This window comes from Nansenia antarctica, assembly GCF_963989245.1.
Source record: "Nansenia antarctica genome assembly, chromosome: 2".
Classification (NCBI taxonomy): Eukaryota; Metazoa; Chordata; class Actinopteri; order Argentiniformes; family Microstomatidae; genus Nansenia; species Nansenia antarctica.
The window spans coordinates 73,944,641-73,969,300 of record NC_137675.1 but is presented as its reverse complement, the minus strand read 5'-3'; the positions used below and the strand labels follow the sequence as shown (position 1 = coordinate 73,969,300).

The following is a 24,660-nucleotide window of genomic DNA, read 5'->3' as shown; positions in this document are numbered from 1 at the left end:
AACTAGCTAGAATGTCCATGATAAAGTTGGGTGTATAATACAGTACAATGTGACGTCCTCGATATATACCAAGGTAATGACTTTGAGAAAAGATGGTGCATGTTTTTGAGACAAAAACGCAGTGCTCTCGCCCATACCGAGAAACATTTGGAACTCTGAAATGTTGAATGTGCGGTTCATGAAAAGGGTCACGAACATTGACGTAAAAACGTCCGCTCCACTCATGTGTATGGAAATGTAGTTTTTTTGCCGCCACCATTCTGTTGGCCTGAATGATGTCGACACCTGAAAGACACAGCATTTCCCAGCGTTCAATCGACTGCCTCCCATCGGTTGGGGAGAGTCAGCGGCACACACGAGGACTCGCTGGGAGTGCTGAGTCGAATCTCTCTTTCTCGCGTCTCCCTTTACAGAGAGAAACCGGCAATTTTATTTGTAGTAAATCGAACACATATTAGACGTTAGATAGGGGAAGTTTTTAATCAATTTTACAGTGGTGACCTCAACATCGGGTTAGGGGGCTGGACACTAAAGGTAGTTCACCAACTGCGTAACGCGAGTCTTCACCACACATCAGTTAGTAGTGAAAATCGTCAGACCCACGATGGACCCGAGAGACACAGCCCCTGATTCCTGGGAACAAGAGGACGAGGTGGTGGCCACCGTCGACGGGGAACTCGATGAAGAATTCGCAGCCCTCAACGTGAACGCCAAACCGTTCGTCCCCAACATAAACGCCGTCGAATTCATCCCGGCCTTCTTTGTGAAAGGGCCCTCGGAAAATCCTGATTCCGGTGGTAAGTTCGCAATCACGTTTTTTACACGTTAGCTGGCTAACTAGCTAGCTCGCTAGCCATACAGACACGCGTTCGTACCTGATAATCGCTAAAACTAGCCAGCTAGCCAACAGTCGCGTTCTGTACATCACTAAGCTAGCGAGCGAATGCTATTATACAAGTGAAGTTATTCCGCTAAACCAACCGATGAGTTTTGCCTTGACATGTGAGCTCGGTTCACCCTGGGACGCTAGATGGCTATGTGTTGGCATATGCTTTACGTTTAGAAGCTAGCTAGTTAGCAATCTAGATACTTTTCTGACACTTGGTGCTACGTTGGCAAGAGAGCTAACGCATTTTGTCGCTAGTCAAGCTAGATGCAGCTAGCCGTATCAATCTCCACCGCCGGCAATAACGTGTAGCTAAGTTAGCGATCCAGCCTGTCTGTCTGGTTTTCCAGCGGTTGTTGTAGCAGTCAGCAGCATTGGCGTCATGTGACAACTGTGTCTTTCTCCTCTTGGCCGGTTGTGGACTAAACTAACGTTACATACGTGGGCCTCCAGTTGTGATTATATTGTTATTAAGGGCTGAATGTAGCTAGCGACAGCTGTGTTTTTTTATAGGGATATAGCGAGTTGCTAACGTGTCAAATGAGCTTAGGCGTGAAATGACAACTTGTTGAGGAACTGACAGGGTTGTATTTAGTGTGACGTGGATATTCTCAGCTACGTACGAAGTGGAGGTAAAGCATGTCGTGCATGATGCCATGCCATAAAACAACAACGTGTTTTGAGAACTGTATGAGAGAGAGATGGGGGGGGGGGGAGACATTTGAGCAGGATCAAGGACATTTATGTGGCTAGATGTGTATATACAAGTTTATCCTAATCATTTCAAATTTGATTTCTTGGTAGATATAATAAAGTATAGATCACAGATCAGTAGTATTTGGGGGATAGTCTTTTGTTAGATGGCACCAAGAACTCCATGGCAAACAAGCCCTTCAAAGCTGTTGGTTTTTACAAGATGTTTTGCCTTTCCTACAGGCTACATGATCTTGGTTTTAGCAATGAGAGTAAAATGAGAGTTTTGGTTCAGATCTGTCTTTCAATGTCACCCAAAAGCTTGATCTGGATTAAAATGTTCTGGAAATACTGCCAAAGTCATTGTAGGGTTATCTGAAGCAATTCCACCACTAGTGTGTTCTCTTTGACTCAAGATGAACTTTGCTTAGCCTTTAACCTCAATTTCCCCTTTCTTTGGCCTAAAGAACTGGTCTGTGCAGTCTAATGCCGTACACTACTTTCCTCACAGACCCATATCTGATATAGGATATGTACCTGTGAGGGGATTCTGTGAGAATATTCAGCCTCTCTTGGAGGAAAATGACCTTCAATTAAGTTCTATGAATGGTGTTTCTTTGTTGTTGAAAACCTGGACATCTTGGCATTACAACCTCTATCCTGACAAGTTGCCATACCGTTCAAAATGGCTACTGAATGTCCTATAGTAATGAAAATGCAAGTGAAATTTCACTGGCCATTTCCCTCACAATCCATGTATGATTTCGCAGTGTCACCCATCAAATGTTGTGACATTGGGATAACTTTTGGTGAGACACTTGCACTGAACTTGAAACTAGTGTTAATTACGTTAACACTGTTCAGACTAGTCTACATTGACCGTGGCTTTAAGGGGTTCTGTAATAATCTGAAAAGTTGATAGACAGGGCAAGGTTAAAAACAACTTCCAGCTGTTATGCAATTACATTGAGCCTGAATATATTCAATCATGGTTTCTACACTTGAACTGAGCTGTGTGTGTGTGTGTGTGTGTGTGTGTGTGTGTGTGTGTGTGTGCGTGTGTCCTTTTGTGTGCGAGCTATGATGTAAATCATATGTCTTACCTGAAGTATGTCAAATATACTTTATGATGGTTTCTACACTTGAACTGAGCTGTGTGTGTCTGTCTGTGTGTGTGTGTGTGTGTGTGTGTGTGTGCGTGTGTGTGTGTGCGTGTGTGTCCTTTTGTGTGCGAGCTATGATGTAAATCATATGTCTTACCTGAAGTATGTCAAATATACTTTATGATGGTTTCTACACTTGAACTGAGCTCTGTGTGCGGGAAAAAATGGCACTGTAATTCCTTTTTTTGTTGAAGGAAAAATAAACTAATGTGATAATGTTGCATCTCTTTCAGTTGCTGTTGAGTCAGTTGCCACCATGGAGGTCTCAGAAACTGCTGGTATGTATAGGCCTACTGCGCACACCTGCCTGTCTGTCTGTAACATTACATCCAACACTGTTAGTCACTGCTCACTGTTTTCCAGCATTGTCCTTGACTTGATTGGCTCACAAAATATATGGGTATAGCCTATGTCCCCAAAATCTCAGTAATTACTGTCATGCTGTGATGTTAAAACACTCACCAATTTGAATGACTTGATAATTTGCACTAAGCAGTCCCTAATTTTGGACATGTTTCTGCTTTTTACTATAGTTAAGATAGTTCTGTGCATTGCTATGTCATGGAGGAGGTTTATATGTCTGCTATTTTCATGACTGCTGTGTCCCCTCTCTGTTATTATGTGTACTTGGAGCCCTAATTGACTGTTTACAAAAAAGTGATTGACATAGCGACTCACCAATCAGCACTTGGCAACCGTAACTAACCACAACAACCTGTGTCAAACTCAGTCAGAATCTCTACTCTGGTCATTGGAATGTGTTGTTAATTTCTCTGGAAATAAGCATATTAAAGCAAAAATTCATTGGTCAAAATGTCTGCTTGGGGCAACTGTAATAGCGACTCAGGTACACTGAGCATTTAGAGGGGGAATGTGTTTTCTATCCGTTTGCCACGCCCAAAAGTTACTTGGAAAAGTGTCAGCTCTGGATAAAAAGTGTCTAGACTCTAAAATCAAGCACTTAAGTCGCATTCTAACAATACAAATTTGGTATAGGCAAGTCAGCCTGCAGCAAGGATGCGCCCATGAATTGATTGTTATTTCATCAAAAAGCATATCAGTGTTTCCTCCAGGATTTTTCACATTAGTGGCCGATTTTTTTCCGCGTGCACGCGCATAAAACGCGTGCGCGTGCATACAACGCGTGCACGCGAAAACAAATATAATTTCTTAAATAGCGGTTAAGTCATTAAAGCCGAGCAGGTGATTTTATATAGAAGGTGATCAAATACCAATATTGTTATGTACGACAGTATGTCATTGCAGCACTTTGTTGCACTTTACGACGTCACGTTCTGTTAGAGATTTACGACTGTGTGTGTGTGTTGTCAGAATGAATGGCACTTGACAGTAAACGGATCTCAGTTTGTATACCTGTGTGGATCTACATTTATTAGCATAACACAAACATAATAAATTAGATAGAACAACCCTGTTCATTAATGTTCATTAATGCTTGAGTTCATGTTCATGTTCGCACTGTTACTGTGTTGTGTGCCAATGCACCCCTGTGATGCTGTGTGTGTTATTGAGACCGTTGGGAGAGAGAGCTCGGGTGAACTAAGAAAGTTGTGTATGAGATACAATTTACAATTAAACGCACAGATTACATGAGAGAAGCTATCTGTCATTATTTCAACCACTGTCCAAGTGGGGACGTTACAATACTTTCGTTTTAGAACGAAACGTTAGGCTAGCAGCGTTTAGCAGTCACCATTCTTGAGCAAAACATGATACAAACAAACATTCAAATACTCGTGTCGTCTTGATTTTTTTTTCGATTTCAATGTATGACGCATCATTTGAAAGCTTACCATCTGTAGTTTCAGACTATGTAAATAGTGATGCTCCGATCTGATCGGCGCCGATCGGTATCGGCCGATATGGCCTTGATCGGTTTTGATCGGAGTTCTCAAAACGGCCGATCAAACATGACCGATCAGTTTACAAAATGGCGTCGCCAGTCTGGAAATATTACACAGTGTCGGAAAGAGACAACAAATATGCCGTTTGTAATGTCTGCTCAAAAGAAATACCTTGCGGAGGAACGCACGCAAGGTCTTTCAATACCACGAATATCATACGGCATTTGCTGCGTTCGTCGATTCGCTCAGAGAGCGCCGAAGCGCACACTGGGCTCGACGTCATAAAGGGACCGAGTGCTTTGATTGGACGAGAGGCGTTCCACGAGTGCTGGTCAGAGTTCCAGCGCGACTTCACGAGCGTAGTGTAGGTAGTGTTCACCGACGTCATGTGACCCTGTGAGCAGGAAGTCACTTGGCCCATAGCAACAACTAGGGATGCTCCGATCTGGATTTTTGGGGCCGATACCGATCACCGATTTTTTTCCTCAAGATCAACCGATACCGATACCGATTTTAAAAAAAATACATAACTGTAGGCCTACTGACTGGATAGCCTACATATTTTTTGCTTTTTAGACAAAAGTTTTGATCCATTAGGCACCAAGCAAACGCAGACCCATTTTTATGGCATAGTAAAGGTCTGGCCTATCACCCAGTTAGGGCCTGAAGCCCAAGTCAGTGGATATGGCTGTATAAAAGACATCATAAACGTGGCCTTCATGGTTTACATACTGTTACGTCCTCCTATGTTTTCTGTTCAGTTATCTGTCTTCCCCAGAAAAAAAAAAAAAAAAAAAAAAAAAAAAAAAGATCGGTTTTTGCGATCGGCGATTTTTGCCGATCACCGATCGAGTCATTTGGAGTGAAATCGGCCGATTTAAATCGGTGGCCGATAAATCGGAGCATCCCTAGCAACAACAACTATTAGCGCGTGAGTTTTAGGTCTTCCTCTGTGCACCTTGCACAAGTGTAGATAGCGAGCGACTTTTCAGCAGCAGGACATATTTTAGATGATAAGAGGAACAGGCTGAGTGCCAAAAACGCTGAGATGCTTGTATTTCTCAAGGCTAATCTGCCAGTGATGCTGCTTAATCAGAAGTAAGGTTTGAGTCTGAAATCTCCTTAGGTGCAATGTTTTGTTTTTTTGTTTTATTGATTATTGCTGACTTGCTGTCTTATCTCCTCCTAAATATGACTTGAAACTGACTGACTTGAAACAGTATTTTATATTTGGCTATAGCCTGTTTATGTTGCAGTTTAGTTTGGGTATGTTTATTGTTCCTCAGGAAAGCTACAGTTACAGTATAAGCTCCAAGTTCTCTAAGAGCCCCTAGTTCCTCTCATTCGAGTGGAATGTTGCACATTTGATGTGACAGTGTACATTTTATTTATTATGATTTTTATTTTCACATTTTATTTGTTTTTCCTGAAGTAAGCTACAGGTGGTTGTGAATTCAATAAAACAGATGGTCGTCAATTCATGATACTTTCTCATCTCCTAATTTCATTTAAATACTTAATATACAATGTCAATGGTGTTAAGAATAATTTAAAACATAAATAATGCTACACAATAAATAGAATGCTTCAATTGCCATTTTCGACGCTGTGATCGGTGATCGGTGATATCGGATCGGCAGATCACTGATTCCAGTGATCGGTGATCGGTGATCGGCACCAAAAACCCTGATCGGAGCATCTCTATATGTAAACAAACGAAAAATTACGTAAGCAAATGGTTATTATTTATCTGGTATAGATACCACTTCTGCGCCGAATGTACCGCCACCGGCACAAATCCGCACCCGACATTGTAATTACCGTAACTTCTAAACGGTTTGTGCTATCGAAAAAAATCCAACTGTCCCTGAAAGCTGAGATGTTGCACTTCAACCAACATATAGGGTATTACGGTAAAATGTGACGTGAGGACATTCTCAGAGTCAGTTTACTCACAGTGATTGGCAGAGCGTTCAGGGACACGTGCTTTTTTTCAGTTCTCCGGTCATAATAACTCGCTGCCTTTCTGCGCAGCCTGAATCAAAGTGGACTGTCTGAATCATTTGGTGGCGGAGCAAATTCATTCGTGGCGGCCCGCCACCAATAAATGCATATAGAGGAAACACTGATAGTGTACAATAGAAAATGAGCAGATCCCATCGCAAGTCAACTAAACATGTCAGGTGTCTCTCCCACTGATTTCTAATAACGAGATAATCATGAATTCTCTCGCCTGAGATAAAATCTTGTCCAAGTGCAAGGTTTTTGTTGATTCTGTCCAAGCGAGTTTGTTGGCTGCCTGTTGCCTGTTGTTCTATGGATCAGTGAAAGTAAGCTGTCATGTTGACTTGATATTATTATTATTATCATCATTCTGTATAGGCCTAATATATATAGAACTTGTCACAAATGTTCACCTGTAAGCAAACTATAATTTCGCTGTCTTATGCCCATCTCCAACTAGTCCTTATTGTCTACTGTCAGTATTTTTGCATTCTATTTCAACCCCCATCCAGCATTTGCATAGTATCAGTTAATATCTTTAGTTCTTTGAGTATTGAACATGATGAACATAATACGCATAAAACCTTTTTAAAGCTGTCCCTGCATTACTTAAAATGTCTTAGATGGCAACATCATTATCCACTTTCTATTCATCTGTTCTCATTATCGATGTTACTGCAAGAGTAAAATGATGACTCCAGACTTTCGACTGTCATGGTCTTACTTCGTTTACATGAAAATATGTGAAATGTATAAGATTTGCCAAGCCTTGAAGCCCAGCCAAACTGGCCAAGGCACAGCCACTGAGCTCTCCCCTCTAACCCATATTCCACTACACAGATTTTGACTGGCTCATTGTTAGAATGACGACCCCTACCCCTGCTCTCCAACTGTCAGCATATTCTGTCATCAATGCCGCCACAGCCATTTTCAACCCTGCACAATTTTAAGCCTATAGATACATAAACAGTAACATTGGATTTAGGCCATTACCTCTGAACATTTCCAAGAAGCTCACAACCGTGTTGAACAAGTCGCTTGTAATTAATTAAATGGATTACACAATTGATTGATTGAAAAAAACCTGGAAGTGTCTTATCGTAAATCTGAAACTATAACCAAGGCCTATATCAGTTGTTAAATGCTGCGACAATAACTGTTGCCAAAAGTGTAACTGCGATTACCGCAAACATGCTCTGTCAAGGAACAACGCCCTCTTGTTTAATTAATTGGCTAGTAGCCATCTGCTGCTGTACTGTCAAACTGTTAATTAGCAGTCAACTCTGAGAAGTTGGTTAGGATGTCTTAACCAATTTGAAGGGAATTTTTCAATCAACTTCAGCAGAAGGCTTATTGGCTTCAGAGACAGCTAAATATCTGTACGGGACTTCATAGTTATTTGAAGCTCATGTTTTGGGCTCTTTTGATATGCCTGTCATAGATATTTGATTAACGTTCCCTGAGCTTTATGAATTTACACAGATAAAAAGTGCAAGTTCATACAGTGAACATACAATCGGCAGGGGTTTAACCGCCACTGCACCATACATGCGGTGTGAAGTGTTGCCGAAAGCCTGTAAGAGAATAGTCTGCCTTATCAGATGCATGCAGATTGCCAAAATCCAGTTTTGTATAGCAGCTCATGAATTGTAGGTCACAAATTCTCTCATAGCGCGAAGAAACAGGGAAATGTTTTAGCACAGTCCAACTTTAATGAGCACAAGTTTGCCATAGTAATGTTACAGAGTGATTACAGAATGAAGTAGGCTAAGGAATGTTCATGTGTGATAGCAGTAAATACAGTATGTTGGGTTTCAGTGGGATTGAGACTGGGTAGAACAGAAGCCTATAGTTATAATAGGGTGCGAATGTCCACGTTTTCAGCAAGGGCTGCCTTCTCTTTTTCACACAATGTAATAATAATAAGAAACATGTATTTATTCTGTATAGCGCTTTTTGAGGGATCGTTTGAAGGTGGAGAGCGGCCTGGATAAATTGTCACTTTGTTTGTTAATCAGAAACGTTTTTGGTGACGAATAGAGATGACATGTAGGTAAAAATTACCCTACAACTAATTTGGCCACGGCTCTCTTTAATGTCTTCCACGACAGAATAGAGAGAGCGATTATTTTTGTTATGAGTATGCTGTTTCTATTACAGCATATTGGATTACTTTTATTCATATTCCATTCACCTCGCTAGTGCATGTCAATCTTGTTAACAAACTGTTCTTAATTTAGTGAATGACGAAAATGAATTGTATTTCTCCATTAGCTAGATAAATTGTCACGCTTTTGTTTGTTAATGGGAAATGATTTGAACTTGTTGTAAGTAATCACAAGTTGTTATGAGTGGGGGGAGGTGTCTAAACTGTAGTGAGGGGGTGTTGTATATCACATACTGTATAGTGAGAGAGAGCAGCGCAATGCAAGAGTAAGATGAACAGCTTGCGTTTCAGCTATTTGTCCCGATTCTGAAAGTCGTCGTCAATGTCCCTTTATGTACCCTGCGAAAATGTAGCCCCCCCACCCCTTTCTACCCAGAGAAAGTTTTGCCCCTCTTAAACAGTGACTTTTGATGGAACAGTAACCTCGTGGGTAGTCAGAGTGAAAAACATGATAGTCTCAGGTGAATGACACGAGTGCACGAGTAGACCAGATAAACAGCTCTGATCATGAGCGATACATACGTTTGTCAGTATATAAATCCTAACTCATCCAAACCTGCACTACAATCTAGCAGGCATCTGTCAGTGTGAGGTTATGTCCTGATTCCGACAATGACGGAAGATGTGTGTCGTCGTCCCCCTTATGTACCCAGTGAAAATGTTGCCCATCACCTGTTAAATTAGTACTTGTGGTGACTTGACCGTAGAATAATATGATGGTTAGTGCGAGTGAAAAGCGTAGAACCCAACAGCAGTCACACAATTTAACCAGTAGCATAGATGACGCACATACTTCCACACAAGTTGTACATGGGAATAAATATGTACCGTATTTTCCGCCCTATAAGGCGCACTTAAAAGTCCCAAAAAAAAAAAAAAAACGACAGTGCGCCTTATAACCCGGTGCGCCTTATATATGGATCAAAATGTAAAAATTACATGACCAATATTTTTTTTTTAATAATAATACAATGTTTCAGTACGACTGGTAAACTACAAAGCCGCACCGCTTGCAGCATTACGGTAATCAGTAAACGACGGCCGCCATCTTGGAATCTCCGCGAATGCTATGCTTGTGGTGGGTTAACATAATTCACCCCCGGAACTAATAGTTGGGAGTATTGTTCCGTACGGAGGGTTAAGTGGGTGGTACTGAGTTTTAGTTCCTGTTTTAAGTGTGTGATAACAACTGGTTCATGTCTGTCAATAAACGTCTAGCTGTGACATTTAATACGCCGCCTCCGACTCCCGTCTCTCGGCACTACATGCTATTGTTATTCTATCATGTGCTCTGAATGGATGCCGTACTCACCCAACTGTTCAATTCGGACACTCACACCGCTTGCAGCATTACGGTAATCAGTAAACACCGGTGTTGTGCTTACTCACAGTCCCACACCACAAGACCCCAAGTTAAGAAGACTAAACAGAGTTTCCGAGGGAACAAAGTGAGATTCTTGGTGCTTTCAACTTGAAGTTTTAAAGTACCCACTCGATATAATAAACAACAGTTTAACGATCACTAAACACTTATCATTTGTGTATTGGATTCATTATTCTCGTTTGCCGGAGGCTACCGGTAAGGGAGGGTTGATTTGTAAACATACTTTCGTTTTAGCTCGTGTTCAAAAGCAAGAACTGTGTGTTCATCTAGTTATGTGTAGTTATGTGTTTTTAGCATGTCGATGTTCTCCCAGTATGTTGTCATGTTATTAAAATACAGTTTAGACCTTCGTAGCGATGTGTTTTGTTAGCTGTTAGCCGCTAGCAGCGTTTGTTGTGGTTTGGTCAGATTTACTTTTCTCCCATTCAGTGTTTGAGATGAACCAACATTCAAATACGCCTGTCGTGTTCAATCTTTCTCTGATTTGAATGTATGACACATCATTTGAAAGCTTACAATCTGTAGTTTAAGCATGTGTAAAAACTGAAAAAGTACGTTGCACATTTCACCAGGAGCTGTCACATATTGGTTGTTGGTTATAATTGTATAGCCTATTGGTTGTTTTCTGGTGTTGTTTTGCTCTGTTTGTAGTCTACTTGATGTATTTTTATCAGCTGTTAAATCACCACAGCGGTTAATCCACTAATAGAGATAATAGCAGATTGAAAATGCTTGTAGCTAACTACTCTATATCTCGTGGTTGCAGCTATTGCGAATTGCTATTCACGCGAGTCAGCTGTGAATCACCGCAGGTCCTTGACGCTTGTTGCAAAAATGGATGACGAACGGCTGATACTTGAGGTGGAAAAATATATATTTTTGACAGTGGAGCAGGTAGAACGTTGATGGTGACAACGCTCAGGTGGAGCTTGGACAACGGGAAGTTGACACAACACCGATGGAGAGGTGACGCAACGCAGTAGGTGGAGCTTGGGCGTAACGCAACCCCAGTCAAACGTTTGACTGCAGTATCTATTCTATGCGCCTTATAAGCCGGTGCGCCTTATAAGCCGGTGCGCCTTGTATATGAAAAAAATTCTAAAATAGGCCATTCATTGAAGGTGCGCCTTATACTCCGGTGCGCCTTATAGGGCGGAAAATACGGTATGTCTTATTCTTAACCGTCCTCTATTCTTCAGTGTTTTTATTTCCAATTCTTGATTTAACCATGCTCAACGAAGAGTCCCGGTGGTTGTTTTGATGAGCTGAATGACCTGAAGAAGAAAAACTCACCAGTGCCGTCGCGTCATTGTCACACCAACGACTCAGCTCTAAACTTCTGCCAGCTATACAAACACAATAGCCTATTACTTCACAAAGCCATTTTCCTAATCCTCTGTTCTGTATGTCCTTCTCCAGCTCCAGTAATGGAGAACGGCGACGCCGAGATGACCGCTGAGATGACCACAGAGTCGTGGGACCAAAAAGGGGCGGAGCCTAAGGAGGAGGAGCCAGGAGGTGGCCCCGACAGCGACGGGGATCCAGAAGCGGTTGAAGAGGTCCAGCAAGAAATCATGATGGAGGAGGAGGAGGAAGTGCCAACGCCCAAAGTCGTCCCCGCCCAGCCAGATGCGCCCAAGAAGGAGCATGTTAACGTAGTGTTCATTGGTCACGTAGGTTAGTACTGACCCCGTCTTATGCCTCTTTCCGGAGTTATGCACAAAACGCTTTAAACATATTACAGGTTATGAACTTGGAACAAGAACCCATGTTTTTGCCCACGAACACACAACCCTATTTTTTTCCAGTTTTTCTTCCTATTGCATAGACATGGGAACAGAGTGTATAATAACCAGGGTATGTTTAATTTATGCTGGCCCCTTTTTATTCATAAAACAAGTTATGTAACAAGGCTAGACTAACTAAGAGTATAGAGTGGAAACATTTTATCTGCTCTTAACACCCGCCTCTTCTCTGTCGCTTACCTGTCTTTTAGATGCTGGCAAGTCGACCATTGGAGGACAAATTATGTGAGTATCTATCTTTGCTTTCAGCTCTCCATTCAATCATGTTTTTTTCCCTCCCCCCTTTACACATGATGTAATCAGTCCAACTGGTCTTTCTAATACCTGTTGTGTTTCTCACCTGCTCTCTCTCTCTCTCTCCTCTCTCCCTCCCTCTCTGGCAGGTATCTAACGGGAATGGTAGAGAAGAGAACTCTGGAGAAGTATGAGAGAGAAGCCAAGGAGAAGAACAGGGAAACCTGGTGAGCTTTGGTCTATTTTTGGTTTAACAAGACGTAGCCCGAAGGGACCTTGCATGATGGTTCTGAAAACAGTAAGAAGGACCATTTGTGAGCATGACATTTAACACGGGCAATCCTCATTGCTTCAGGTAGAAGCTTATTTGAAGGCTTATCACAGTTGTTTTGAAGGTAACCTCACATGGAACATTTACATCAAATAACACTTCCTGACTTTCTATTCGTCAGGTACCTCTCTTGGGCTCTGGACACTAACCAGGAGGAGAGAGACAAGGGGAAGACGGTCGAGGTGGGCCGAGCGTACTTTGAGACAGAGAAAAAGCACTTTACCATTCTGGATGCTCCAGGCCATAAAAGCTTCGTGCCCAACATGATTGGAGGAGCATCGCAAGCCGACCTGGCTGTACTGGTGAGTCCTTTGGTGGACCCATCTGTCAGATCTCTGAAGTCCTTTGAGTGATCTTGACAGGCTAGAGCATACCGTATTTTCCGGACTATAAGTCGCTCAGGAGTATAAGTCGCATCAGTCAAAAAATGTGCCATTAAGAGGAAAAAACATACATAAGTCGCACTGGACTATAAGTCGCATTTATTTAGAAATGTATTTCACAAAATCCAAGACCAAGAACAGACATTTAATCTGGAAAGGCAAATTTATTCAACTACACAATAGCACACAGAACAACAGGCTGAATAGAAGTCTGGTATGTTAACATAACACATTAACAGTTATTCAGCAACACAATAGCATAAAGAACATACCTGGGAGGCTGAATAGGCTAAATTAACATAACAAGCCAGCGAGTCCAACAAGCAAGTTACCAGTAAGCAAGTTCACCAAGCTACTGTTTGCTTAGCTTCAACAAGCTAATGTTTTAGTTCATGTCTTCAGTAGTATAGGAGCAGCATATAGTTGTCACAAGCCCAGAGCGCCCTCTGTCGGCTGTAGACGGTAGTGTTTACTCCTTGGTTCATGTCAGTCAGTATGAAATTATATATATATATATTGATATAAGTCGCACCTGACTATAAGTCGCAGGACCAGCCAAACTATGAAAAAAAGTGCGACTTATAGTCCGGAATATACAGTAATTTTACTATTTTGGGTTGATTTCTTAAAATGTCACATGCATACTGGTTACTGTTCTTGTCAAGCTCTAGCTCACTAGAGGGTACTATTGAATTGTAAAGCAATTAACCTTCGGAGTGAAATTAACATTTTGTCATTCCAGAAGATGTTAACCAAGTCATGTTCTATTGTGATGAATGACTTTTAATTGATACTTGGATTGCAGCTATGCCTTTCACTAGCTCTTATTTGCTTTATATTGTAACACCTGCATTCAGCTCCCACCGGTGTAATGCCTAGCAGCCAATTTGTACCAGAGTGCTCACTTGCACATCTCTGTTCTTCTTAGGTGATCTCTGCCAGGAAAGGCGAGTTCGAGACGGGCTTTGAGAAGGGCGGACAGACACGGGAGCACGCCATGTTGGCCAAAACCGCAGGCGTGAAGCATCTGATAGTTCTAGTCAACAAAATGGACGACCCCACAGTGAACTGGAGCCTGGATAGGTAGGCAGTAACTGGGTAGAATGCATAAGGCCCAAGGGAACTGTTCTGCAAGATCTTTCATTCAGTTTGGCGATGCATGACAGTACAGCGCGATAGCTGTGTGACTAAAGCTTTCTGAGCGAATTGTCTTGCTTTTACATTAGCTATCCAGCTGTAATTTGCCCCGCTATTTTGTAGCTGTGTCATATTACTGAGTCTACCTTTAAACTTGGCGGTTGTCACACGTTAACCCGCTAGGATTGGCACTTCAATGAGCACTGGAATCCTAGCCTAACTGTGAATTACCTTGCTTGTTTTTAATCCTTAGGTACGAAGAATGTAAGGAGAAACTAGTGCCATTTTTGAAGAAAGTGGGCTTCAACCCCAAGAAAGACATTCACTTCATGCCCTGCTCCGGCCTCACAGGAGCCAACCTCAAGGAGCCTATTGAAACGTGCCTGTGGTATACGTGAGTGTCACCTGCTGACTTTGTGAAAGGATCTATTTGATTGTCATGTGACAATCTACATATTAATTTGTATGTGCTGCATTTAAATCTGTTATCCTCTTCTGTGGTTCCAGAGGGTTACCATTCATTCCACATCTGGACAGTTTGCCAAACTTCGCCAGATCGAACGACGGACCAGTTAGATTACCTATCGTAGATAAATATAAGGTAAGAAACAGGCGCTATTCTGCGCTATTGCATTTGGCACTCAACTCATAATATTGAAGCATTGACTTAAGGCTGTGACCGTATCCTTGCTCAACATCATCACCATCAGTTGACGTATCACTGAGTCCTCTTTCTCTTACTTATAATGGCTGTCTTCCTTATACAACTTATTCACACATCAAATATATCTCGCGGCTGGGTTGTTGAAGTGTCTCACACTGTATCTCTACTGCTCTCCTCTTCAGGACATGGGCACCGTGATCCTGGGCAAACTGGAGTCGGGGACCATATGCAAAGCACAGCAGCTCGTCATGATGCCAAACAGGGTAAGAGATTTCACAGCCTCCTGCTAAGGAACAACGGCCACACTGATTATTAAAGCTATTGCTAATCATAGCAGATGCCCAGATTGGAAGATTTCTGCTACAATCCACTTCACTCTCTTCAACAAGAGTTGATACTTAAAGGCACCGTCAGTGATTTCCTACATATGCTGCACCACCAAACAACATGTAAACAATGGAGCATATGCATTTTTACATTCAAATAGCATTTCATTTCTCTGACATATCTGTTGTGCTCATGGAATCACATCCATAAGAGCAGCATTAGTTTCCTAAAACATGATTTGAAGCTATGCATCTGGATGTTAATGGAGTCCTTCTTGTTGTAATTATGTGGTACTATAGTTGTTCTACTCTAAATGTATTTAGGAATCAAATTAATCATTATCATGGAGGACCACCGACTCAGTGGGCCAGCCGAGCTAAAGCAGACACCACTTGTGACTAAGATGTAGGAGAGAGACTGACCTCGTTGAGTAAGGGAGGTGGTCAACGTGGACATCCGGTGAGGTTGCTCTCACATGGCTCTGTTCTTGTGGCGTATGGGAGCGTAGCACTTCATTGTGCTGTGACGTACAGTCCCGTTCCACGACGTTGTAGAGCAAGCTTTGTCCCCGGCCCTCGTGCTGGTGAGGACGGTGTTCTGTATATTCCTACATCTTCCCAGAGCCCTTTGGGATATTTCTGGGGAGCTAAACCATGCAGTGTATAATATTTTGTGTTTTGGTAAATGCTTCACCACCAAACAACATGTAAACAATGGAGCATATGCATTTTTACATTCAAATAGCATTTCATTTCTCTGATATATCTGTTGTGCTCATGGAATCACATCCATAAGAGCAGCATTAGTTTCCTAAAACATGATTTGAAGCTATACATCTGGATGTTAATGGAGTCCTTATTGTTGTAATTATGTGGTACTATAGTTGTTCTACTCTAAATGTATTTAGGAATCAAATTAATCATTATCATGGAGGATATTTGAAATGACTGGAAAAAGAAATACTTCACAGTGCTTTGTTGTTTTTTTCCTCTATGGGAATGCAAGTGCATAGTTTCAGTCTGTTCAATCGAGAGTCAAGACAGATCTATTAAATAAGCGTCTTAACTTGAGGACTGCTGAAAAGTACATGGGTTCATGGTTCCCCCTTTCTCTTCCACCCCTGTCCCCCTGTCTACCCTCCCCTTCTAGCACACAGTGGAGGTGCTGAGCCTGCTGAGTGATGATGTGGAGACGGACGACGCTGTGCCCGGGGAGAACCTAAAGCTCCGGCTAAAGGGCATCGAGGAGGAGGAGATCCTTCCAGGCTTCATCCTGTGTAACGCCGAGAACCTCTGCCACTCTGGACGCACCTTCGACGCCCAGGTGAGATGCCACCCCCCCCAAAAAACTGCACGCCAACTAGGGCTGTCCCAAACGACTATTTTTCTAACGATTAATCTAGCGATTATTTTTTCGGTTAGTCTACCGACTAATTTATCGATTAGTCTATCGATTTTGTTTTTTGTTTTTCGGTAAAAAAAAAATCTTATCATGTGTAGGCCCCTTAATTTCCACCTCACTGCTATGTTTAGCCAGCTTGAATGCCAACATGGCCATTTAGAAGTCTGTCCATCACCACAACACATAGCTAGCTAGTAGCTACATAGCTAGCTAACGTTACTCTCGCTGCTATGTTATGATTAGCTAAATTGATGCTAACGTAGCATGCGAGCTACGAGCTAGATAACGTACAGTAGGTGCGAGCACCACAATGACAATAGGCTACCGTAGCTAGCCAGCTACATAGCTAACGTTACTAACACCAGAAGACAAGACATACAAACTGTGGTGAGCTACATTGCTTGTGTAACATTTAGTGATGCTCCGATCTGATCGGCGCCGATCGGTATCGGCCGATATGGCCTTGATCGGTTTTGATCGGAGTTCTCAAAACGGCCGATCAAACACGACCGATCAGTTTACAAAATGGCGTCGCCAGTCTGGAAATATTACACAGTGTCGGAAAGAGACAACAAATATGCCGTTTGTAATGTCTGCTCAAAAGAAATACCTCGCGGAGGGACGCACGCAAGGTCTTTCAATACCACGAATATCATACGGCATTTGCTGCGTTCGTCGATTCGCTCAGAGAGCGCCGAAGCGCACACTGGGCTCGACGTCATAAAGGGACCGAGTGCTTTGATTGGACGAGAGGCGTTCCACGAGTGCTGGTCAGAGTTCCAGCGCGACTTCACGAGCGTAGTGTAGGTAGTGGTTCGTCGATTCGCTCAGAGAGCGCCGAAGCGCACACTGGGCTCGACGTCATAAAGGGACCGAGTGCTTTGATTGGACGAGAGGCGTTCCACGAGTGCTGGTCAGAGTTCCAGCGCGACTTCACGAGCGTAGTGTAGGTAGTGTTCAGCGACGTCATGTGACCCCGCGAGCAGGAAGTCACTTGGCCCATAGCAACAACTATTAGCGCGTGAGTTTTAGGTCTTCCTCTGTGCACAAGTGTAGATAGCGAGCGACTTTTCAGCATAGCAGGACATATTTTAGATGATAAGAGGAACAGGCTGAGTGCCAAAAACGCTGAGATGCTTGTATTTCTCAAGGCTAATCTGCCAGTGATGCTGGTTAATCAGAAGTAAGGTTTGAGTCTGAAATCTCCTTAGGTGCAATGTTTTGTTTTATTGATTATTGCTGACTTGCTGTCTTATCTCCTCCTAAATATGACTTGAAACTGACTGACTTGAAACAGTATTTTATATTTGGCTATAGCCTGTTTATGTTGCAGTTTAGTTTGGGTATGTTTATTGTTCCTCAGGAAAGCTACAGTAAAAGCAAGTTCTCTAAGAGCCCCTAGTTCCTCTCATTCGAGTGGAATGTTGCACATTTGATGTGACAGTGTACATTTTATTTATTATGATTTTTATTTTCACATTTTATTTGTTTTTCCTGAAGTAAGCTACAGGTGGTTGTGAATTCAATAAAACAGATGGTCGTCAATTCATGATACTTTCTCATCTCCTAATTTCATTTGAATACTTAATATACAATGTCAATGGTGTTAAGAATAATTAAAAACATAAATAATGCTACACAATAAATAGAATGCTTCAATTGCCATTTTCGACGCTGTGATCGGTGATCGGTGATATCGGATCGGCAGATCACTGATTCCAGTGATCGGTGATCGGCACCAAAAACCCTGATCGGAGCATCTCTAGTAACATTAGCTAGTAGCTATCCATTTTTCACTCATACACGGCCGGAAAAGTGAACAGAAATACAACAGTGACTTACGGTGGTATCTTGCGGCTGTCTTCACAAAGAGCTCCAGGATGCTTTCGCTTGAGGTGCTCGTTCATTGCAAATGTACTGCTGTGATAGGCCATTTCATTTCTGCACAGTTTACAGACCACCACATTGTTTTCTTTTTTTGTAAAGTACTCCCACACTTTGGACGATCGTGGGCGAAGTCTTTTAGCTGCTCTGCCTCCTCCATGTTTGCACTGGTCGCAGCCATGTTGTTTATTTACGACGCACATTACGCAAGTCGACGTATTGACGTAGTCGATTACGTCGACAACGTCGACTAGTCGTCCCAGCCCTAACACCAACTAGATACGGGCTTTGCCCATGTCCTATTAGTCAAGAGTGTGGGCAATGGTGGCTTGGGGTGGTCCAGTGGTTTAGCACCGCGGTCTACAGTGCACACATATGCCCACGTCGGCATGGGTTCGTATCTGGCCCATGCCCTGCTGACATGCCCTCTCTCCCTTCTTCTCCTTACTTTCCTGTCTGTCTTCACTATATCTGTGAGAGACTGACCTCGTTGAGTAAGGGAGGTGGTCAACGTGGACATCCGGTGAGGTTGCTCTCACATGGCTCTGTTCTTGTGGCATATGGGAGCGTAGCACTTCATTGTGCTGTGACGTACAGTCCCGTTCCACGACGTTGTAGAGCAAGCTTTGTCCCCGGCCCTCGTGCTGGTGAGGACGGCGTTCTGTATATTCCTACATCTTCCCAGAGCCCTTTGGGATATTTCTGGGGAGCTAAACCATGCAGTGTATAATATTTTGTGTTTTGGTAAATGGATAGCATCTCTTCTGTCAAATGTCTATAGAAATGGTTATACCATATTTGTTATCAGTTGCCACCTTTTTTGTATCAATTGTTTTATATTAACCTGTGTAAATGTGCCTCTGTTTTCACTATATCTGTCCAATAAAATTAAAAATATGAGTGGGACTGCCCCACAAAAATTACTTGGCAATGGAACAGCTACCGTTGTGAAACGTGTATTGCATAGTATCAGGCCATTAAGCCACAGTGTTTTTTGTGTGTTCCATGGTGTGCATGTATAACTTATAAGCTTTTTGCCTTTTTTAAAAGACCAATTAAATTTCTCCCTTTCAATGTGAGGGCCTGTTTAAGTTTCCTACGCCATTTTAAGACAAAGATATGGAGGCACAGAGACGGCATGTACTGTCATCTAATTCTGTGGAAAGATGACATGCTGTCCTACAAAAGGAGAATTTGAACCACCTCATCTCGTTTCACCAGAGACTCAGTAGTGCTGTTATGTCAGTGGAAATCAATGATGCTACAGTGCAGCGTTAAATTTCATGGGAAACGCAGTGTGTGTGAATGCACTTCATCCCAAAAGAGCTAGTTCTAGTAGTTGTTTGTTTACTTTTTAAGAACAAGTCTCAACCATGGCAAGCATGCTGAAACAGAATGTCTGTGTAAATTAATATTTGTATAATTATATACACTGTGATGGCTTTTAATGGCAAATCAGTAGTGGAAAGATGGCTTAAGATGAGAGAATATATTCCAGGAATTATTATTAAGGCAGAAAATATTGATTAGATTATTGTTGATATCTTTGTGTCTGTGTTTCTCTCAGATTGTCATCATTGAACACAAGTCCATCATCTGCCCGGGATACAATGCAGTCCTTCACATCCACACCTGCATAGAGGAAGTGCAAATTACGGTAAAGCCTCCAAGCCACAACCCACTCCCATATACTTTTAGAGGCATTACTGAAACCCACAGAAGGGATTTTCTTCCTAGATTCAAAAGCAATGTATTGTAAATGAAGTAGTTGAAGTACTTCATGTTAGTGTAGTTGCCAGGTGATTGTTTGGGTGTAACTCAACCCTCCCACCACTAAGTTGTGCTAAGTAGACTTTCAGTCATTATCACTACCTTTGGGGATGGAGTTATGGCTCTGTGTATTCTATCTTCTCTGTGGTGGTTGATGGAATGATCTATCCTCCTCCAGGCCTTAATCTGTCTGGTAGACAAAAAGTCGGGAGAGAAGAGTAAGACACGACCGCGCTTCGTCAAACAGGACCAGGTGTGCATCGCTCGTCTGCGCACCGCTGGAACCATCTGCCTTGAGACCTTCAAAGACTTCCCACAAATGGGACGGTTCACCCTACGGGACGAAGGTACGAGCCCCACACACACCTGTGTTTGTAGTAACGTCTGATTTAGCTTGCCCTGCGCACCGGTTGGACGGGCAAAACACCACCGACTCAGTGGGCCAGCCGAGCTAAAGCAGACACCACTTGTGACTAAGATGTAGGAGAGAGACTGACCTCGTTGAGTAAGGGAGGTGGTCAACGTGGACATCCGGTGAGGTTGCTCTCACATGGCTCTGTTCTTGTGGCGTATGGGAGCGTAGCACTTCATTGTGCTGTGACGTACAGTCCCGTTCCACGACGTTGTAGAGCAAGCTTTGTCCCCGGCCCTCGTGCTGGTGAGGACGGCGTTCTGTATATTCCTACATCTTCCCAGAGCCCTTTGGGATATTTCTGGGGAGCTAAACCATGCAGTGTATAATATTGTGTTTTGGTTAATGGATAGCATCTCTTCTGTCAAATGTCTATAGAAATGGTTATACCATTAAATAAAAAAAGAGAAAAAAAAAGATTAGATTAAGGGAGGTGAAGGGAGATCCAAAAGGTGTTATGGAGGGGTTGTCGCCATTTGGCGAAATTCACAGTTTTTACCAAAATAGGTCATCCACGTGAATCGTATAAGTAACACCTGCTTGTTTGTATTGTACTCTATAACAGATACTCCCCCATCAATTTGTAATTGTTTACCTTTTCTGACTGGGGCGAGGTAGTAGAGAGTTGGCTTGTGGGCTCAAGCTACGGTTGTTTCCTCAGTTGGCAGTTAGAGACTCAGTAGCCCCTGAGGACAGCCACCTCCACTTGTTTTATTTCTATTGTTCTTTAATAGAATTCATTATTTACTAGGGATATACCATAGCTAACCCAAATATGTAGATGGTGTAAAGGTGTTTTGAATGATTGATTGAGCTAGCCTTGTAGAGTTTGTCTACTAAGCTAGATAGGCTAACCGTTAGCATGCTAGCTAGGGAGTGAAAAACGAGTGGGTTTTATGCCAATATTTTCATGACATGTCACATTTGGAGTCAAAAGTAAATGTGGGTTGACTCCACGAGTCCGTATTTACACTTGTTTCTGATTATTTGTGGTTTATTAATATGTGAACTTGTTTTTTTATTAAGTTGGTTAAACTAGGTAAGGATAGCTCCGTAGCCCATTGGCTTGAACTACCACACATCTTTCACAGCCCCAGTTACCATGGTAACTAGTGGCAACTGCCTGGGCCATCGTTGTAGATAGATTTATTGGTGGAGAAAGGAGAATCAGTTGTAGTAATGATAGTAGATTTGGGAATATGGGAATTAGATAGTAACTTTGTGCATTTGAGAATTAGATTAAATAATCAAGTAATAAGATATTTTGTAAGAAGAATGAATATGTTTATTGTAAATTACATATTATTGTATATATTGTTATACCCAGGGCTGCCAAGTTTCACCAAAAGTTTTAAGTGAGATTTCTTTGGCGGTGGAGTGGGAAAAAAAAACTGAGCACGTTATTTATTTGTGCTAGTTTCCTGCAATTTTACATGTTGTTCATAATAAACCAGCACAAGAAATGAAAATAATTGGAACATATGATAAAACAAGACAAATTCAGACAATACATCATATTTATTAAATCTTAATAAACAAATACAGTAGCCTCCAGAGTCTAAAAGAAAATTGGGCCCCATCAACAGGACTCTGTTGCCCCTTGGTCAGCAGCAGAAAACCTGTGGTCATCTCATAGATGGCTATCATGTTATATGAATGAATGAATGAATGAATGGACTTTATTGTCATTGCTACAGTACAGGTACCAAACAACGAAATTTAGGAGGGGTGGCTCCCCTGGTGTTAGGAAAGGGGAAAAAAAAGCACTTTTAAAAAAATCACAAGAAGGGAAGGAGCTGGTTTACATAAATAAAGGCTATGTACACAATCCACTGTACTATACTGTACAGATTAGGTTGTCATATTGCACAATAGTATTGTTTCACGTTATTTAAAGTGTCACAGTACATACCATGGTTTTTCCTGGGTCAGAATGAGGCCTTGGCGGTTGATCTTGTGCGTATGTCGCGCGCTCACTTTTTGGAACTGTAGAGTTTCAACAACAACAACAAAAAAGTCCCGCAAAACAATTGTTATTTCTCGGGGTGAGAAATTTCATGTGTGAGAGTGTGAACTGTTTGATATGCGTGTGTCTCACGGCCAAAGCGTGAGGCTTGGCAGCTCTGTTATACCTCAGGTATTGCTATTACCCTGAGACTCAGTAGCCACTGAGGACAACCAGCTCACCTTTTTTCTATTATTCTTCCAGAATAAGCTAAACATAAAGTATGATCCCTGTGAAGTCTCCTGGTTCTTCATAAGTGCACTAGCGGTATCCATTTAGCAATGGAAAATGAATAAAATGTCTATAGATGTATAAATCGACCCATTTTGACATTAGACAGAGCCTTGTCTAAACACCTTTCTCTGTGTCTTTTCTAGGTAAGACCATCGCCATCGGTAAGGTGTTGAAGCTCGTTGCCGAAAGGGACTGAAGCGGTTGCATGGGAGTCCCGGCGCGAACCGGCGAGACTGGGGTGGGGGTTTGTCTGGACGCGCCAGCATTGGTGTCAGCAGCGACAGCGACACTCCTCCTGCCCCTCCACCTCTCTCCCCCTCTGCCTGCAGAAGATCAGCTTAAAAAACTTATCTGAAAAAGAAATCAGTTTTTAAGCAAACGAAAAACGAGATCAAGTCCACACGAGTCAGCTTTCTCATATTGAGAGCTCAGCTATGCCATTTTTGGGTTAGGCCCCCCCACCCTTTCCCCACCTGGTCTAATCATGATCATAAAACAGATTATTTTTCTCTTCCAATTGTTTATTTTTATTATTTTGTTTCTTGTTTCCATCAATGAAAATGAAAAATGGCAGCAGTTATATCTGTAAACAGATGTGGACCAAGATTTGCTTGGAATACAAAAAATATGAATTACGAAAAACAAGAAAATAAGATCATGTTTGAGAGAATTTAACCAGTTGAAACCAAAATGTTATTATCATGTCTCCCATTGCTTTTACCCACTTTTGGTTTCTCTTCTCATATGGCGTTCTGGCAGTGTGCTTGAGCGTGTTCACATGTTATTAAAGCAACTACTATGACAATAAAATATGAAATTGGGGAAAACTATGCGTTTTATTTCATTTGTGCCTGTGCACAGTTGTCAACCTTTTGGTTTGTTTAAATTGTTGACATTGGGCCTGGGTTGCATCCATACAAAATTCCTGAATCTTTCATTACTTTCTAGTTCCATACCTTAAAGGTATATTTACACTAGAAAGACTACCTTAAGCCTGGTACACACATAAAGATAATCTAGCCGATTTTGCCCTGATTTCCCCCATTCCGACCAAGGACGGCAAACGCCCGATTATCGGATGGCTCTAAAGATTATCCTACAAGATTATCCTGTGGTGTGAGGTGTCTTAAGAATCAATTTCTCCCGACAATCTGCTCGGAAAATGGTCGGGCCGACGATTGTAAATATTAAACTTGTTCAATATTTACGATCAAAAGTCTTGTGTGTGGGCGAAACTGACAACTCGCGAGTTCGATTGTGACGTGGAATGGAATGTAGTCAATCAGTCTTCTTTTCGTTCTTCTGAACTTTATTTGCCCTGTCGCACATGGCTGCCTCGTACAGGTCAGTCAGGGTACTACTACCCTGATCACGCCAGATTTCTGGCTTGTGGGACGAGACTCTAGTCTAGACTGTCCTAGGACAGATCTTTGTATGTGGTGTGCTGTATTGGGAATATCGGAGCACACCACACACAATACGATCAAAACTGTTCAATCCATGATTTTTTATCTTCATGTGTGGGGTCTCAGATAAAAAATTGGTTACGATTTAGAAAATCTTTGTGTGTACCAGACTTAACATGGGTTTCTACTTGCCTTGGCTGTAGTTCCCTAACCCATTCATCCAGACAGTGATATGGTAATGTTTTTAGACCTGGGTTGAAATAATTTAAAATACTTTAGCTTGAGTCTCGCTAGAGCGCTAGATTGAAGGGGGTTGCACTTTTGGGACTATTCCATTGGTTCCATTGCACCGAACATGGCAAACCCAATGTGAAACCTAACACATTAATTCCTATGATTAAAGAAAAGAGTCCCATAACATGGGCTTAAAACAGGGAGGCTGTCTTCGGGGGGGGAAACAGACTTTTTGCCTGTGGCCGTGGTCCAGGACAGGTGCTCAAAGGGC

The 24,660-nt window shown here is 42.2% G+C and overlaps 1 protein-coding gene across 1 annotated transcript; it reads left to right on the top strand.

The window, feature by feature from the left end:
• The first annotated feature begins 346 nt into the window (after positions 1-346).
• gspt1l (G1 to S phase transition 1, like) lies at positions 347-23,553 on the top strand. The gene is made up of 14 exons (XM_080522338.1): positions 347-797; positions 2,976-3,020; positions 11,582-11,839; positions 12,159-12,192; positions 12,351-12,428; positions 12,654-12,834; positions 13,844-13,998; positions 14,306-14,446; positions 14,560-14,653; positions 14,899-14,979; positions 16,193-16,366; positions 19,896-19,985; positions 20,277-20,445; positions 22,893-23,553. The coding sequence occupies exons 1-14, from the start codon at positions 605-607 to the stop codon at positions 22,943-22,945; spliced, it is 1,746 nt and encodes a 581-aa protein (XP_080378464.1). The 5' UTR covers positions 347-604; the 3' UTR covers positions 22,946-23,553.
• The last annotated feature ends 1,107 nt before the right edge of the window (positions 23,554-24,660 follow it).